We start from the raw sequence: 18,523 nt of genomic DNA, 5'->3' as shown, positions 1-18,523 counted from the left end.
CACGGCTGTGAGTTCCCGGTCACCACTACTTTTCACACGATGCTAGACCGCTTGCAGTGGGGAAGGCATTCAATATTACAGCAGTCTCAATCACTCCTTTGCCACTGGCTCCTTCCCACTACTCCCCAAGCACTCCCTTGAGCACCCTCTCTTCATAAAGCCTTCTGCCGACCACTCCTGCCCAGCTAACTACCAACCTATCTCCATTACCCCCTTCCTGGGCAAACTCTTGGAGAAGCTGGTCATCTCCATGACCACCAGTCTCGCTTCAGAGCTGCCAGAGGCATGGGAACTACTCTCCTGAACATCTGTGACGACTTGCTCTCCAATCGCGATTGCAGCTCTCCTTCCGTTCTCATCCATCTTCACCTTTCCTCTGCCTTTGATACAGTCAATCATGCCACCCTTATAAATCGGTTCTGAGACACCCTTGGCATCACAGACTGGCACTGGACTGGTTGACCTCCTTTCTCTCTGACCAACCTTCCCAGGTTCAAGTGGGCCTTTTTTCTCCAGTGGCGTCCCTCAGGGCTCTTTCCTCTCGCTGTGGCTCTTCAACATCTACCTTGCCCCTCTTGTCCATGTGATCTCGCCTTCTCTCCTCACTTCCAGTGTTATGCAGACGACATGCAACTCTCCTTCATGCTTCCCTCTACTGCCTCCTCTTCATCCTCTCTCATTCCTGACTGTCTGACTAACAATCTCTGCCCTAATGCCTGTAAAACTGAGATCCTTCTCATTGGGGTCCCAGCTCCATCCTTCCCTCTTACTCTCTGCCCCTCCTCCAGGGCCCCCCTCCCCTCACCCTCTTGTGAGGCAGAAAACGTTGGTGTCACTTTCGACTCCTCTCTCTCCTTCTCTCCTCACATCATGGACCTGGCCAAGAAGGCCCACTACCAGCTCCACCTCCTCAGAGACATTCTCCCTTTTCTCACCTTCCCCCAGAAACTCAATGTCTCTAGAGCTCTGATCCTCTCATGGCTGGACTATTGCAACAGCCGCTTTCTCAAATGGCCTAGATCCTGCCTCTGCCCTCTTCAACTAATCCAGAATAGGACTGCACGACCTATCCTTGACCTCAAGCCCAGGGCCTGCATCTCTCTATCCCTAAAATCTCTGCACTGGCTCCCGGGTTGCTTTGAGGATCAAGTTCAAGACCCACTACATTATCTACAAGGCTTTCTGGGGCCAGGGACCCTGCTATATCCAACTCTCTTCCTAAGTACATCCCCGCTAGCACCCTTCGGCCTTCTAGATCCATCTCTCTGCAGATCAGACACTTTTACAAGCAGAGAGTGGGGAGCAGATCTCTTTCTTCCTCAGGAGTCTTCCTCTGGAATGGCCTCCCCGCCCCTCTCAAACTTGAGGCGGATCTCCTTAAGTTCCAGGAGCTTCTCAAGACGCTCCTTTTCTCATCTTCCTTCCCTCTCCCCTCTCTTGCTAATGTCCCATCTGACACATTGACTGGCTACTTTGTTCCTTTTGACTCTTACAGGGTCCACCACCCCTCGCCCAATCTCCCCAAGCACTTTGGTCTCACCTGACCCCCGACCCCTAGCCTGCACTTGCCCTTCTGGGCTCCTTCCCAATGCACAAGCCTGGCTGGGCCTGCACCCCTTGTGCCCATCCAGCCCTGTCCCAGTACGTAGCATGTGAACCCTCTTTCCCCTGCACTCTCTGCATTCCCCTGGCACGTGTCCAGCTCGCCTCCCTTTTCACTCACCTGTCCCCGGGCCATCCTCCCTAGTACTTGCGCGCTCTCCACCCCAACCTGCACTTCCTTTTCCTCCTAAGCACCAACACATGCCGCTCTGACCAGCACTCCCCCCCCCCACCCTCCTCACTCCCCTGCACTTCTTGTTACTGCACGTGCACGATCCGAATGTCACAAGGCCTAGTAGGACCATTTTTGATTTGTCATCCCTGTCCTCCCCCTCGTGTCTTGTTGCACCTTCAAACACCTTTGGCTGTAGAAGAACATTAAAAATACTCAATAAATAAATAAACACTACTTTTAATCAGCATTACTTTTCACACAATGCTGAACCCCTTGCAGTGGGGCAGGCATTCAGCATGACAGCATTACTTTTAATCAGCATTACTTTTCACACAATGCTGTACCTCTCGCACTGGGGCAGGCATTCAGCATTACAGCATTACTTTTAATCAGCATTACTTTTCACACAATGCTGATCCTCTTGCAGTGGTGCCGGCATCACCATTACAGCATTACTTTTAATCAGAATTACTTTTCACACAATACTGAACATCTTGCAGTGGGGCAGGCATTCAGCATTACAGCATTACTTTTAATCAGCATTACTTTTCACCCAATGCTGATCCTCTTGCAGTGGGGCAGGCATTCAGCATTACAGCATTACTTTTAATCAGCATTACATTTCACACAATGCTGATCCTCTTGCAGTAGGGCAGGCATTCAGCATTACAGCATTACTTTTAATCAGCATTACATTTCACACAATGCTGGTCCTCTTGCACTGGGGCAGGCATTCAGCATTACAGCATTACTTTTAATCAGCATTACTTTTCACACAATGCTGATCCTCTTGCAGTGGGGCAGGCATTCAGCATTACAGCATTACTATTAATCAGCATTACATTTCACACAATGCTGGTCCTCTTGCACTGGGGCAGGCATTCAGCATTACAGCATTACTTTTAATCAGCATTACTTTTCACACAATGCTGATCCTCTTGCGGCGGGGAAGGCATTCTACATTACAGTATTACTTTTAATCAGCATTACATTTCACACAATGATGGTCCTCTTGCAATGGGGCAGGCATTCAGCATTACAGCATTACTTTTAATCAGCATTACTTTTCACACAATGCTGATCCACTTGCAGTGGTGCCGGCATCACCATTACAGCATTATTTTTAATCAGCATTACTTTTCACACAATACTGAACCTCTTGCAGTGGCACAGGCATTCAGCATTACAACATTACTTTTAATCAACAGTACTTTCCACACAATGCTGGACCTCTTGCAGAGGGGAAGGCATTCTACATTACAGCATTACTTTTAATCAGCATTACTTTTCACACAATGCAGGACCCCTTGCTGTGGGGCAGGCATTCAGCAGGCATTCCAACAGCCAGAGGGTCAGAACATCCACTTCACCATGGGCATGTGGGCCAGTGAACAGACCATTGACTACAAGCATGTGACCGCACACTGTGTCCAGTGAATAGTTCTGTATTTTTTATTAGTACCCGGCGAGGGCACAATCAGAATGAAAGAGCCATTCTGATTGGCCCCTGCTACGGGCCGGGAATCCCTCTGTTGGGATTCCACGGCCTTTGTCCCTGGCGGGGGGCGTGGCAGCCCCTCAGCCAATAAGGATGCTCGAAGGGGGGCCATCCCCGCTCCGAGCCTCTCTACGGCTGAGATGCTACCTTCGCCTCCGCCTTCCCCTTCACCTCCGTTAAGTCGGCAATGCCCCCGCCGCTCGGGGCATATTGCTTTATTGTTTCAAGGTTTTATATAAAAACACAGAATTTCAAATGATCAGTTTATATATGACATCACAACTCCTCCTTTAAAATGTTCAAACACAGACCAATGGGCACTTAAAAATAATGTTTAAACAGACACCAAATAGTCTTGGCCTGCAGTTTACATTTTTCAACTAAAATACTTACAAAGGGTTGGTGATGGCACACTCTCTGGCTTCTAGTTTCCGCGGATTCCTTACCGTAAAGAGGCAGATCAGGAAGGGCCGCAACCGGGAAATGCCGGAAACGAGAACAAAATATCCACCAATTATGAGTTAGTGTTCACAGAATGTACCGCATGCGGTAAATGGCACATATTTACCCCTTGCAATACTTTCTGTGAACTCTGTGTAGGAAATACCCCATATGGTTCCAAATCATAATTGGGTAATAAATGGGCAAGTGAGACATATTGACCCCATGCGGTACCAGCTGTGACCCCCATGCGGTAAATATCCCTTGCATGCCTCACTTATGATTAGGTGGTATTTTAAAATAGGCGCGTCATAAAGTACCGAGTTTTTCACTTTACCACCATACTCATGATGAGTTCCCACCATACTCATGATGAGTTCCTAGGTGTCCAAGAGCCGGATCACATCATGGCAATGTTGCCCCGGGGACGGGCAGTTTAGCACAGACTAATGCGTAACATGGGATTTTTGCACTTTTCAAGTAAAGGGAAGACTGCTTTCTCAGTTCAATTACATTTTTGCATGTGTAAGTCAGAGCAAAGGTCAGTTTGCAATTGCCCATAGACGCTTTGCCTGTCCACTGGGCTGTATCACTTGTGGCTGGTGCACTGTGTGTAATCTTGCCCCAGACTGGTGTCTTAGCTATAAACCAGCATGGAGAAAGAAGACCCAGAGATCAGGACAGAGTAGACATCATTTCAGGAAGGCCTAATGTCAGGGGAGGAATTGGGCCGGAACAAAACAGTCTTGCCCGCAGGCCGTTCCACCAACCCAAAGGGAGAAAGCTCTCTGTCCCACAGTAGAGCAGCACCTGCTTTCACAGCCTACATTGAAAAGCCACCTTCTGCTCAACAGCTTGAACACAGAAAATATAACTGTCCAAAGTAGTATATATGCCTCAGGCTTTGCACCCATTTTACTGTCAGGGTGACTAGTTTGACAGAGGCAATGAGCAGTATAGGAAGTGTGCATTACATGCTCAGAAGGAATGCACGCTAGAATTACTATCACAGACATGTTTGATAAATTGGTGCTCATTCTAATGTTCCCAGAATGCACTTTGTTTTTATGCAAATCCGCCCGCATCTTTTAATCAGGGCATGCAAATTATTCGACACTTAGCGCCGCCCCTCAATCCCGCCTATACCACTAATCCAACCCCAGTCCCGTCCACACCACTGACAATCTGCTGCCCCCCCAAAACCCTCCCGAGCGCGGAGGGGTGGGGGTGAGGGAGATCCCTTTGGAAATGTTGTCAATTTCCAGCACTGCATAAAGTGCTTCTCGCTCAGGACCACTTTGAGCTATTACATAATGTAGAGATATGGCTTGGCCATCCTCCTACGATGGACGGAGCCCCACCAACATTCTCTACAACCTAGCTTACTAATATTAGCATGTTTATTGAGAGCAGAGCTAGCTTCCGGAAGCAGCGGAGTGCTTTACAAGTCATGGCCGAAAGTCACAGTGAAGAAAGCAGAGATACAAGGGGATACGGGGGCTAACAATGAAGGGAGGGGGTGCAAGGCAATTTGGCAGCAATGGATCTACAAACAACCAGGGGAGTAAACAGGGCGGAACTGATTGTCTCAGGTTAGGTGGAGAGTGGAGGTTGTGTGGACCCAGGTGTTCGGGATGCTTTATTAAGTGCTTGTCATCTGGATAGGCTATCGAGTGCCTAGAAGTAACCCAGAACGTGTATATAGCGCTTTACACATCTCAAACATGAATAAACGCTGGGCACCGCCACAGAAAGACACTAGAAATCACGTACCTTTGTGGTGATTCGCCCCCGACGCCAACTTCCCCCAGAGAGTCACGACAAACAATACGATGAGCAGTTTCCCTTGTGTTGCTTTCTGCAGGTACCTCGTATTCATCCTGTACAAGGAAAGAAACAGGGGGGGGGGCTCCATGAATTCAGGTTAGACCCAATACATCCAGAATCACGACTCATTCACCACAGGAACTCCCCTAGAAAGGGGCCTCAATTGTTAGAGATCCCAAACAACAATTCTCAGGCACCCCCCACAATTCCCACACAAATACAGATCCAATGATCCATGGGAGATGCAGGCAATTTGTATTGTCTTGTTAAGATCACACAACTCAATTGCACTCATCCCGCCAAGACTGGACCATGTAGCTTCAGGTTGCCGTCAGATCGGAGCTGCAGGTGTGTTAACCCACTGAGCGTTCTTACCGCCTGTGTCTGCTGAGAGCTAGCGTTTGCATGCGCACATGCGCTGGTGCTGCGCATGCGCGACTTAATCTGCAGAGGGGTGACAGCGTAGTTGACCCGCAGATGGGCGCGCTCTCTCAACGGCAGGTCCTATGTTAGAATTTACCCAGTGTCTGGTATGATGCGCACGCGACGTAGGGGTATTTCCACCTCATGTTTTATAACTGTTCGAGAGTTTTTTTAAATGTAAAAACCCTGGTTTTGGATCGCAGGTCACAACAATTATAATAGTATTTATTTTCACAACACTTACAGAATTTTGAAGTTGGAGGATTGGCTCGAACCCCTAACCTTTCTGGTATGAGGAACTTACTGACTGTGCAGCAGAGACTGGCTTGGAAATGATTGTACAGCAAGCCATGTAATATCAATTAGAGCAAACGCTTGTTTTTAGTTAACATGCCAAGATTCACAGACAAAACTGCACAATGTAGGCCATACATAATTAATAGAAAGGAAAAGGGCTGGAAAATGTGTTGGGTGGTGGTTGTGGGCCAGTAATGGGGTGGGCTACGATGGGGTAGTCCTTCTTTGATGTTGGCTGTCACGGTTTTTCGTTTTGGAAATCTGGTCACCCTTGCATGGCCTATGTAGGAGAAATGTTCTCTCAGCCTCCAGCAATGCACTGGTGTCAGGCGTGCAGGCAGGTTGGGCTGACTCCTGCGGCGCTCGCAGCCCAGCCCTGCCACAATACTGAGCCGCCCACATGTGAAGACAGAGATGTTATACTATGTTAATATGATTTTATACTACGCCAAATCACTACTGAAGTCGTTTCCGAGTGCTTAGGCTTGCCCATGGAGTGGCAGACTTTGCCCGCACCAGGGGATTTCAATCCTTGGTCTGCTGTAAGGAGGGAAGAGAAAAGGTTGGGAAAGCAGCAGGAAAAAGATGCTGCAAACACAGGAAGGGAGGATGCAGCAGGGAAGAACGCACGTGTGAGTCGATGTCTCACAAAACAATGCTCCTGAACCACACTGCACCGCGCATCAGGAACCGCCCAGGAATTGTGACTTGAAACACCGGACTAGTTTCCTATCAGCACCTCCAATATATAATTATAAAGGTCTGACTTTTATAATTTTTTTTAGGAAAAGTAAGGCTGTTTTATTATGCTTCCTTTATACATGTATAGGTCGGGGGGGATAGCTCAGGGGCAACGTGTTTGACTTGGAAGCAATAGCTCAGGGGCAACGTGTTTGTCTTGGAAGCATGATAACGCTGAGCAACACAGGTTTGAAACCTAGTCCTGCACTTAGACACCACTCTCTGGTTTTAAGCAAGTTACAAAAGGTTCATTAATTAGGTTCCTTACCAGCTTGCAGTTCTTAGACCAAGCCTCAGAATGTTCCCATGCAGGTTCTTAGGACCACCCCCTCTATTTCCTGGACCACGTAAAGCTCTGCTTCAGTGATTTACCTCTAAGACAATTGGACTTGAGATTCTGAAATGTTCATATGTTATAGGAAATCGAAATGCATGTGTTAACACCAGAAAGCAATCGATATCGCAAACGTCTCAAGTGTACTCGACTCGGTGAATTTCATGAAAAGAATAGTTTAATAGGTTATAATAGCCCGCTTATTTGCAAACACTCCCCAGTGCCTTATTCTCTTGGCTAAAAAGTTGCAAATAGACGTAAGCCTCGTCAACTCAGGATAGGCCTGTGCTCATTGTGCCATAGGGGCGGGGTTTGCAAGACATTCCTTTCAGGACTTAACCCTTTAGGTTCCCGAAATAAGTCTCTCAAAGAGCCTATGCAGTGCAGGCCAATTTCCAGACCATCTGGAGGTAGCCATTTTGTTTGCAAGAGGGGGCCTTAAGGGGAACAGTGGGGCAAGGTGGCATTGCCTAACAATGCCCTTTTTCCTTACGTGTGTGTGGGGACATCACGTGATCGCAGGAGCGTGTTCTCGTGAGATCTCGGCATAACGTGATCTCGCGAGCCCACGCTCCGCGGGAAAATGTTCCCGCCAGTGTTGATGCAGCGGCAGACCAAGCAGGTCATGCCACAGCGCTGCTCCTGATAAGGAGACAATAACAGGAGGTTTTGAGCAGCCTCCAGTCACAGCTTCTAGGGCATAAGTCCACAGCCACAGGAGGCTACATGGGGGCCCTAGAAGCTTGCAGCGTGCCATCATTGTCCACACCCTTCCCACAGTGAGTTAACTGGGAAGCCATGAATTTGAACTGAACCGAACTGTGAGTAAATGTTTGCCCCGAGTTAAGACACTTTAAGGTCCACCCGTTTGTCTTACAATAAAGACAGTTGGAACCCCTTACAGCATCTTGTCGTCCTTTAAGGCCACAACATAATTGGCGACAAGGATATCAAAATACCCACGGGCCCACCATGCAAGGCGCCACAATGCCCCCTGCCTTTCTCCCTTCACCAGGGACACCAGCAATTCCCTGGATGCAGTGGAAGCCCCTTTTCTCCACCTATCTGGAAGCAGTGGGTGGCACGCGGTATGCCCCCGTCAGGAAGAGTGTGATGCTGTTAAATGCATTGGGGGTTGAAGGTCAGCTTATTTTTGCCAGTTTGAAGGCAATACCTGCGGCCGATGATGACGACGACGACGTCTACAAGGAAGCGACTCGTCGCATTGTGAAGAGGTTCACCAATAAGGAGAACGTTGTACTGCACAGGCTGAGGTTCTACACCCGCAAACAAGAAGGGAGCGAACCCGTGGACGACTACATCACCAGGATGAGGGAGCTGGCTTCTCTTTGCGCCTTTGGCGAAAATGCAGAACAGGTCATCTGCGACATGCTCGTCGTTCACACTAACTCTAGGAAAGTGCAGGACAAGTTCATACAAGAAAAGGAGGTCACCCTTGACAAGGCCATCCAAATTGCCAGGGCGGAGGAAGAAACCTCCAGCAGACGCAAAGAGGCGGGAAGCCACCTGCCCGTGCCCGAACTTGCGGCACTACAATGGAGAGGGCGCAGAGACAAGCAGTCCCGCTACGGCCCTAGAGACAAAGGTCCCAGGCAAAAGGAGGCACCCAAATGCTATAGATGTGCCAGCACCAAGCACATGGCGAATGATCGCGACTGCCCCGCCAGGAATAAGGAGTGCTCTAAGTGCGGACGCATTGGTCACATGGCTCTGGCATGCACGTGGCGGGAGAAAACTGTTTCCCGTGTCGATGGTGACTGCGCTTCAAGCGATGATGACGATCTACAGGACCGACCCATGGTCGTCATGGTCAATGCCCCCCATGTCAGGAGGGAAAAGCCCCACTGCACCATTAAGGTTGACAGAATGGAAACGCGCGTCATGGCAGACTCGGGGTCTGACCTCACTATCCTCCCCATCAACACATATGAGGAGATGATGGGACAAGCAAAAGTAGATATCAGAATGACCAGGCAAAAACCGACAGTGTTCGGTGGTGCAACTGTCGACCTTTTAGGCTACATCAAAGCCCGGATCGATTTCAAAGGGAGGTCTACCACCACCAAAGTGTATTTCTCACCCAAAGGCCCAGCTGTGCTGGGATGGGACGATCAACACAAACTCAGCATGAAACTAGATCCCAGCACTCCGGAACAGGTACTCATGGTCTCCTCAGGAGCAGCGCAAAATTTCAAGGAGATGTTCCCGAACCTGTTTTCTGAGAACCCAGGGAAGGTGAGAAACTTTGTCCACAAGATTCGCCTGAAACCCAACGCGATCCCGGTGAAACACAAAGTCAGGGCAGTACCTGCCACAGCGAGACCCGCATTGGATGCCCACCTTCGGAAGATGGTCGAAGAAGGATCCATCGAGACCGTGGAATCCTCAGAGTGGCTGAGTCCAGTAGTTTTGGTCAAAAAGAAATCCAGCAACGACCTCAGGATCTGCATCGACCTAAGAAGCCTCAATCTAGAGGTAATCATGGATAGCTTTCCACTCCCCAGCATCAACGAAATCGTCCTCACGATGAAAGAGGCGGCAATCTTCTCTAAGCTGGACATGCGTGATGCCTATCACCAGATTCCCCTGCACAAATCCTCTCGCCCCCTTACAGCGTTCATCACTCCTTTCGGCACCTTCCAATATACCCGCATGCCATTTGGGTTGTCGTCGGCAGCATCCGCATTTCAGAGGATGATGAACTCCTTACTTAAAGGACTCACGAATGTTTCCTTCTTTCAAGATGATATCCTTGTGTATGCCAAAGACAACGAGACCCATGACAAGGCACTCAGGACAGTCTTGAGCATGCTTCCAGAGGAGGGCATTCACCTACGCCATGAAAAATGCGTCTTCGGAGTGAACAAGGTAGATTACCTTGAGTACTGCATCTCAAGTGATGGCGTCAGTCCCAAGAAGAACCTCATGCAGGCCATAACAGAAGCCCTGGCTCCGATGTCCAGAGAGGAGTTACGCTCATTCCTGGGCCTAGCGGAGTACTATGCCAAATTCGTCCCTAGATTCTCAGAGACCATGTCTCCCATGAGGGAGCTTCTGAAGAAGGGGGCAGCCTACTCTTGGGGCCCGGAACAGAACAAAGCTTTCTGTGAAATCAAAAAGAGAATTCTACACGCGCCATGCCTGAAACTATACAACCCTGAATGGGACACCTGCATTACCACAGACGCCAGCGCGTATGGCCTGGGGGCCACCTTGACCCAGAAGAAGGGAGACACTGAGAATATTGTGGCGTTTGCATCCAAAGCGCTGTCATCATCGGAGAAGAATTACTCCACGGTTGAGGAAGAAATGTTGGCATGCGCATGGGCCGTCGACTACTTCAGATCGTACGTATGGGGGACGAGATTCAAGCTGATCACTGACCACAAACCCCTCATTCACATGTTGAGCCCGGGCGGCACCAAGACTGCCACACCGAGGCTGGCCAGGATCGCCGCAAAGCTTCAAGAATATACATACGAGATAGCCCACATTGCGGGTTGGAAAAACGCACAAGCGCCCCCGGTACCACATTCTTGGAAGATGAGTGTGTCGTAGCCTCCATCAGTGACTTAAGGAACGGCGAGTACATGGACCTGAGTGAGCGCCACTGGCAGGAGGAGTTCGAACAGGACGATGCCCTATGGCACGTTAGTACCTGGGTTCGCGAAGGATGGCCCAACGAGAGAGCGATCCCCGAGGGCCTTCGTCCCTACTGGAAAGTGAATGAGGAAATCACCACCATGAACGGTCTCATCCTCAGAGGCGATCAAATCATCCCGCCCAGCGGAATCCGCAAGGTGATACTGTGCAGAGCACACTCAGGCCACCTGGGATGCAACATGACCAGACGCAGGATACGCGACACCTACTGGTGGCCAGGCATGGACAAGGACATAAGACAAATGGTCGAAAGGTGCCATGAGTGCACCAACAGTGACAAGCGCCTAGCCGTGAGGCAAGCCCCCATGCTGCCCACCGAAGTCCCCAAAGGGGTGTGGCAAAAACTAGGTTTGGATTTCATTGGGCCCCTGGACAACATGCCCCCAGAACACAAATACGGGATAGTCATGGTCGACTACTTATCCAAATGGGTGGAAGCTGACTTCACCTCAGTCATTGAAGCACTCACCGCCGTATTCCAGCAGGAAGGTTTACCAGAAGAACTCGTCACAGACAACGGAGTCCAGCTAGTCTCCCGAGAAATGGAGAAATTTCTCAAGCTCAACAACATTCGACAGCGGAGAGCAAGCCTATACCACCCACAGGCCAATGGCCTGGTTGAGCGAGCAAACCGCTTCATCAAAGGGGCGCTACAACTGGCTCATGCCTCGGGCCTAGACCCGTACAAGACAGTCAAGGAAGCTGTAGCAGCCCACCGCCTCACCCCCAATGCCGTCACAGGCGTTTCGCCATTCCATCTGCTGAGGGGGAGAAGGGCAGAATCCTCACTGGTACCACCCTGGTTCCATCAAGTGAGGGCTGACGAAGACGTGGACATGGATGACGTAGCGTTTCGCATGCAGCGCAACAAAGAAGCCATGAAGACCCAAGGGGACTTGCGTCGAGCCGCTCGACACAAAGCAGTTAACAGAGGTGACCTGGTGAAAATACGCCTTCCCCACAAAGATACTTCGACTGGCTCCAAATACAGCAGTCCCATAGGAGTCATGGAGAGAGGGTCAAACCACATTTGCACCAGCGACGGAAGGAAATGGATTCTAGAGAGAGCGGCCATGTACCGCAGGAAGGAAGACATGGAACAACCACACTGGGATACCCGAGAAGATCAAGACCGCCAGGGGACATTCGAAAGCCCTCGCCTCTCAGAAAGAGATGCCTTGGAGCCACACCATGGCAACGAGTTCTCAAGCCCCAACTCTCCAACTACACCCAGGGAGGCACAGCGAAGAACAAGACAAGGAGAACTCGAATCACCCACACCTCCTCAAGAGTACTCCAGCAATCCTGCCCTAGATACAGATCTAAGCAGACCTCAGAGAGAGAGAAGGAAGCCCAGCAAGTTTGCGGACTTTGTCATGGAATGACCATCCATCCTTTTCCCAGCAAAGGAGGTGTGTGGGGACATCACGTGATTGCGGGAGCGTGTTCTCGCGAGATCTCGGCATAACGTGATCTTGCAAGCCCACGCTCCGCGGGAAAACGTTCCCGCCAGTGTTGATGCAGATGCAGACCAAGCAGGTCATGCCACAGCGCTGCTCCTGATAAGGAGGCAATAAAAGGAGGTTTTGAGCAGCCTCCAGTCACAGCTTCTAGGGCATAAGTCCACAGCCACGGGAGGCTTCATGGGGGCCCTAGAAGCTTGCAGCGTGTCATCATTGTGCACACCCTTCCTACATTGAGTTAACTGGGAAGCCATGAAGTTGAACTGAACCGAACTGTGAGTAAATGTTTTCCCCGAGTTAAGACAGTTTAAGGTCCACCCGTTTGTCTTACAATAAAGACAGTTGGAACCCCTTACAGCATCTTGTCGTCCTTTAAGGCCACAACAGTGTTTCTTCACTTCGATTCTACACCGCGCTCTAATGCCACGCTCCTGGCTTCTGTTGCTAGGAAGGTGTATGTGACTAAAAATGGTTGCGCGCCCTTGGTCTCTACAGTGGTCAGGTAAGTGTCTTTTTGTCCAACAGGTGCTAGGACTGGTTATAATGCACACCTGATTTTGACAGCACAGCCAGTCTTACTGCAGACACTGGGAGAAGAGGAAACACAAAGACCCAACAACAGAAGGAGGGAGGCTGCGTTTTTAATGAGGTGATATGCCCCAAAGTGGCAGGCCAACCCCACCGGTAACGACCGGCCACCCACCCAGGTTAAGGGTATAAGCGAGGCGAGGATCCCTTAACTTTGACGGTGGTGCACTACCGACAGCGTCAGCCCGCCGGCGAGGGGTATATAGCCATTAGTACCTGCGTAGTGATTTATGCAAGAGCAAATAGTGTCTTTTTTTGGAGGAAAAGAAAACATTTCTCTTTGCTGTGCGGGCCCGCGCCGCTGAGTGCTGTCCTTCCTGAAGTCCGTTTTCAATGTTGATGACTTGTGTCAACAGCAGTGTGGTGCCGGGCCGCGCAGCAAACGTATGTTTATTTTTTACATTCTCTTTAAAACACAGGTGGGTGCTAAGAGGTGAGCTAGTACGGGAGCATTGAAGGGAAGGGGGCGCTGGCTACCCATGCCGCTCGGAAAGCGGGCTTTTACCCTATAATAGAGCCTGCAGTCAGAGCTTCCTGATTGGCCAGCGTCCCCACTCAGGGTGCTAACGGAGGGGCATTAATAAATTCACTTTTGTAACAGATGCAATTCGTTAAAATAAATAAAAATAGAGGGGGCCATCAGGAAATGGTGGCGTGGTGTGCAAGCAGCAGAGAGATTTGCATTAATATTGTTTTTATTATGCAGGTACTTATTGAGTGCGAACCTGGCTTCAGGGCGCAAGGGAGCGCTTTCCAATCATAGGGGGGAGAACATGGTAGGGGTAGCGGAGAAATAAGGCAGTGGTGGGGATCTAACAACAGGGGGACGGGGTCAATTGCCAGCAATGGATCTACAGGAAACCGTGGGGATCAGAGGTAAGGTAAGGTGGGGAGTGTGCGGTGATAAAAGGGCAAACGCACATGGTGTTTGGGGGGCCCATAAATGAAAATCAGAGAAAAAAAGGTTGAGAGTTGTGGAGATGAGGTTGTTAAATTTCCTCTCTGTGATTGTGTAGGCCGGCAGATCTGCACAGACCCCCACTGAAATGCACAATACCGAGTGTTTCCAAGGACACCCTTCAGAATAGGGACCGCAAGTGGTGCGCAAGTCCCCGAATCTTTCCAAGATGCACTGCAACCCTTGGGCATCAAACATAGGAGACATACCCATACTACTGGGACAGCCCATGTGATCCCCACGGTGGGTGCGATGAAAGGGTGACCATTCAAAGAGAACACCAATTGCAGGTCCTTAATTATTTATAATATATTTTATCACTGGTACTCCTCCTAATCCTGGGGGAAGGGGTGCCACAGATTTGGCTGCACACCTTTGATCGTGTGTCAACGTCAACTCTAGCTTTCGACAAAACTAGTTGTGTAAGGTCAAAGGTCACTAGAAACATCATGCTTAAGGGAGTGAAGGGAGCAGTGTGGACTCAAGGGCTCGTGGACTCTTCTTTCCTTGAACCTGGTCAGTCGGTCAAAAGACATGACAACCTACAACCAAAACAACCACAGTCACCATTTCGAAATCACTGCCACAGGATATATCTGTAACCTTATCTGGGGCACCCTTTACTCCCCGCTGTTAGGCCTCCATAGATCCAAAAAGTTGCATGACCCAGCATCAATAGAGATCAGGGGATCGCACGTTCATGTAGGTCCTTACTCTATTTGCTAGCACGCGACAGACTCCACGCTGCCGTGCAATGTTTGTACTGGCATTTATAATCTTGGCCAGCATGCAATGTACCACTCGCCGCAGAATACCCTGCATCACGGTGAGCCACATCCCACACATTTATTTCTCTTTTTTTCCCATCCCATGTCTCGGGAGGGTAATTTAGGGGTAACGTGCTCACCTTGGAAGCAAGACAACACGGAGCGCCACAGGTTCGATCCCCGGGTCCGTGCTTGGAAACCTCTGGGTATTAAGCACATTATAAATAACCTATCATATCAAATTATGCCCTGGATTTTAAAAAAAACTAACTGCACCAATCAACTCTCCCTACTGTGCGGAGCCAACCATAAACCACACAACCACTTCACAAAGTTAAGCCATACCCAATGTGTTTCATTATTTACACAACTCTGATGCAGCCAAAGCACTGAACACCCTCCTCAATAAGTAAACTAAAGACTAAAGAGTAACTGCAATACCACAATACCACACACAACACCTTTCCAGATACCACAACACCTTTCCAGAAGCGAGAATACCTGCTATACCACAACACCTTTCCAGAAGCGAGAATACCTGCTATACCAAACACCTTTCCAGAAGCGAGAATACCTGCTATACCACAACACCTTTCCAGAAGCGAGAATACCTGCTATACCAAACACCTTTCCAGAAGCGAGAATACCTGCTATAACACAACACCTTTCCACAAGCGAGAACACCTGCTATACCACAACACCTTTCCAGAAGCGAGAATACCTGCTATACCACAACACCTTTCCAGAAGCGAGAATACCTGCTATACCAAACACCTTTCCAGAAGCGAGAATACCTGCTATACCTCAACAACTTTCCAGAAGCGAGAATACCTGCTATACCAAACACCTTTCCAGAAGCGAGAATACCTGCTATACCTCAACAACTTTCCAGAAGTGAGAATACCTGCTATAACACAGCACCTTTACAGAAGCGAGAATACCTGCTATACCACAACACCTTTCCAGAAGTGAGAATACCTGCTATACCAAACACCTTTCCAGAAGCGAGAATACCTGCTATACCACAACAACTTTCCAGAAGCGAGACAACCTGCTACACAAAACACCTTTCCAGAAGCGAGAACACCTGCTATACCACAGCACCATTCCAGAAGCGAGAACACCTGCTATTACACAACAACTTTCCAGAAGCGAAAATACCTGCTATACCAAACACCTTTCCAGAAGCGAGAACACCTGCTATACCACAACACCTTTCCAGAAGCGAGAATACCTGCTATACCACAACTTTCCAAAAGCGAGACAACCTGCTATACCACAACACCATTCCAGAAGCGAGAACACCTGCTATACCACAACAACTTTCCAGAAGCGAAAATACCTGCTATACCAAACACCTTTCCCGAAGCGAGAACACCTGCTATACCAAACACCTTTCCCGAAGCGAGAACACCTGCTATACCACAACACCTTTCCAGAAGCGAGAATACCTGCTATACCACAACTTTCCAAAAGTGAGACAACCTGCTATACCACAACACCATTCCAGAAGCGAGAACACCTGCTATTACACAACAACTTTCCACAAGCGAAAATACCTGCTATACCACAACACCATTCCAGAAGCAAGAACACCTGCTATACCAAACACCTTTCCAGAAGCGAGAACACCTGCTATACCAAACACCTTTCCAGAATCGAGAACACCTGCTACACCAAACACCTTTCCAGAAGCGAGAACACCTGCTATACCAAACACCTTTCCAGAAGTGAGAACACCTGCTATACCAAACACCTTTCCAGAAGCGAGAACACCTGCTATACCAAACACCTTTCCAGAAGCGAGAATACCTGCTATACCACAACAATTTCCAGAAGCGAGACAACCTGCTATACCACAACACCTTTCCAGAAGCGAGAACACCTGCTATACCACAACACCTTTCTAGAGTCGAAAATACCTGCTATACCACAACATCCACAACACCTTTCCAGAAGCGAAAATACCTGCTATGCCACACCTTTCTAGAAGCGAACATTCCTGCTATACCACAACACCTTCCAGAAGTGTAGAGGAGCAGGTTGATGCTTTCTCACTAGTTCCCACCACTGTCATATTGAAATAACAGGAGATGATAAGTGGAACCGCATGTGTTGTTCCAATACCGCATCGAGTGTATGAGTGTGACGAATCAGCTTGCAGGGCACCAGTGGTCCAGTGATGAATATCGGTTTCTAAACCATCAATCCATCCCACACCTCTAGTACACCAGAAGGGAACCACACAGATTGGAATACAAGTGAATTATAAGACCTCATTGTCCAGTTTTGGTAATGTGGACGGAACGGCAGGCTTATCTCTGCAAGGTCGTGCATCGTTGGTTCATTGTAACACAGCAAAAATACAATTAATACCCAATGATAAAAGGGACTGTCCAGTCAAGATTATATACACATATCTACTTTATTATTACTACAACAGACAGTTCTACCACACTACAAAATACATCCCACCCTCTAAAGGAACACAGAGGACAGACAGTTTCACGAAGGAAAGGGATGTACTCTGGATACTAACAGGAGGGTAGCTGGTAAAGTAATCAGTCTTACTGTTCAAGGTTATTATTGGTTTCAGCACCAAGAGGGCAAAGGGTTGTAATGTCTCTAGGGACCTTCAGAGGCATAAACACAATGTACCTGGTGGTGAAGAAGTTCTTGCTGCTCAACAGCATCAAGGCGGTTCCAGGGCGCTCTGCAGCCCGAAAGACAGAGTTAGTGGCGGGAGAAAGCTGTGGGTAACAGTCAGTTTGGCAAGCAAAGCTGATCAGATGTCTGCAGGCCAAGAATCGTTGACTCTGTGCTGGTTAGAGGATCTGAAATGCAGTTTGAGGCGTCTCGGATGCCTCTGGTGACTGCAGCGTGACATCAGTCAGCGGTGCAGCCGGTTGCAGTTCGAGGGCTTGACTGTCTCGGAAATGTCCTTAAAAGATGGACGCTGGATGATGCTTGTGTGGAACTCCTCTTCGTAGGACTCGTGTTCATTCAAGGCGGATGTCCCAAAGCTCAAGAGAGTGATTGCAGGCAATGGCCTTGTCCTTAGCTCAGATACTCTCTGGCACTTCCCACCTAGGAAGCTTACTAGCGGAACCTAGCAGGGCACGCTGTGTGCTGGATGGGTACTGGTTCCGGAGCTCCTAGATAGGTCCTCTGAGTGCGATATCTCCCTCTGTTCCCTGGGAGATGTTTAGGGGAGGGATATTGATTCTCTCTTGGAACTCCAGTCCCTCCTTCACTGGCGGAAGATGTAAGGTAGACTGTACCTTCAGCTCGGGTCCAAATGAGTCTTTCTTCTTACTCCTTTTGAAGTCGTCATATGATCTGCTAAGTGAGAGTTTCAGGTCTCTTTTAAAGCCAAATGGGCCCCAGTGATTGGTGCAGGGTAAGCCCACCTTAATGAACCATTTGTGGGCCCCCACCAACAATCTTCTGTTATGCATGAGGTCAGCACCAGAGTGCTCTACATTAGGACAGACAAGGAGATGACAACATAAACCTAAGTCCCACCCATATCCCTGTCTGTTGTAGATCAAAGTGTCTCTCTGGTTAACTGAGCCCTCTGTGACTCCCGCAGGGTTCCCTTGAAGTTTGTGCTGGGAACAGACCTCCTTTCTCTCACAAACCACATACTTCTCCCATCTGAAAGGGGTCAGATCTGCAGCGACACCTGTGGTAGCTGCTGGACCCAGACAGGCCATTCAGTGCCT

At 49.2% G+C, this 18,523-nt stretch overlaps 1 protein-coding gene across 3 annotated transcripts in view; it reads right to left on the bottom strand.

Annotated features, from left to right (window-relative positions):
* TAFA2 (TAFA chemokine like family member 2) overlaps positions 1-18,523 on the bottom strand; it is a 1,145,470-nt gene that overhangs the window by 360,737 nt on the left and 766,210 nt on the right. For all 3 annotated transcript variants that reach the window (XR_011281920.1, XR_011281919.1, XM_069629850.1), the window contains one exon: positions 5,490-5,596. Coding sequence is in view for 1 of the 3 variants with exons in the window: in XM_069629850.1 (XP_069485951.1) it covers positions 5,490-5,596 (107 nt within the window). In the remaining 2 variants the exon portion in view is untranslated. The remainder of the gene's footprint in view (positions 1-5,489; positions 5,597-18,523) is intronic.

The sequence above is a fragment of the Ambystoma mexicanum genome, chromosome 12 (genome assembly GCF_040938575.1).
Source record: "Ambystoma mexicanum isolate Mex_15411 chromosome 12, UKY_AmexF1_1, whole genome shotgun sequence".
Classification (NCBI taxonomy): Eukaryota; Metazoa; Chordata; class Amphibia; order Caudata; family Ambystomatidae; genus Ambystoma; species Ambystoma mexicanum.
Note: the sequence above shows the minus strand (reverse complement) of the source record. Positions and strands in the feature narration are given on the sequence as shown.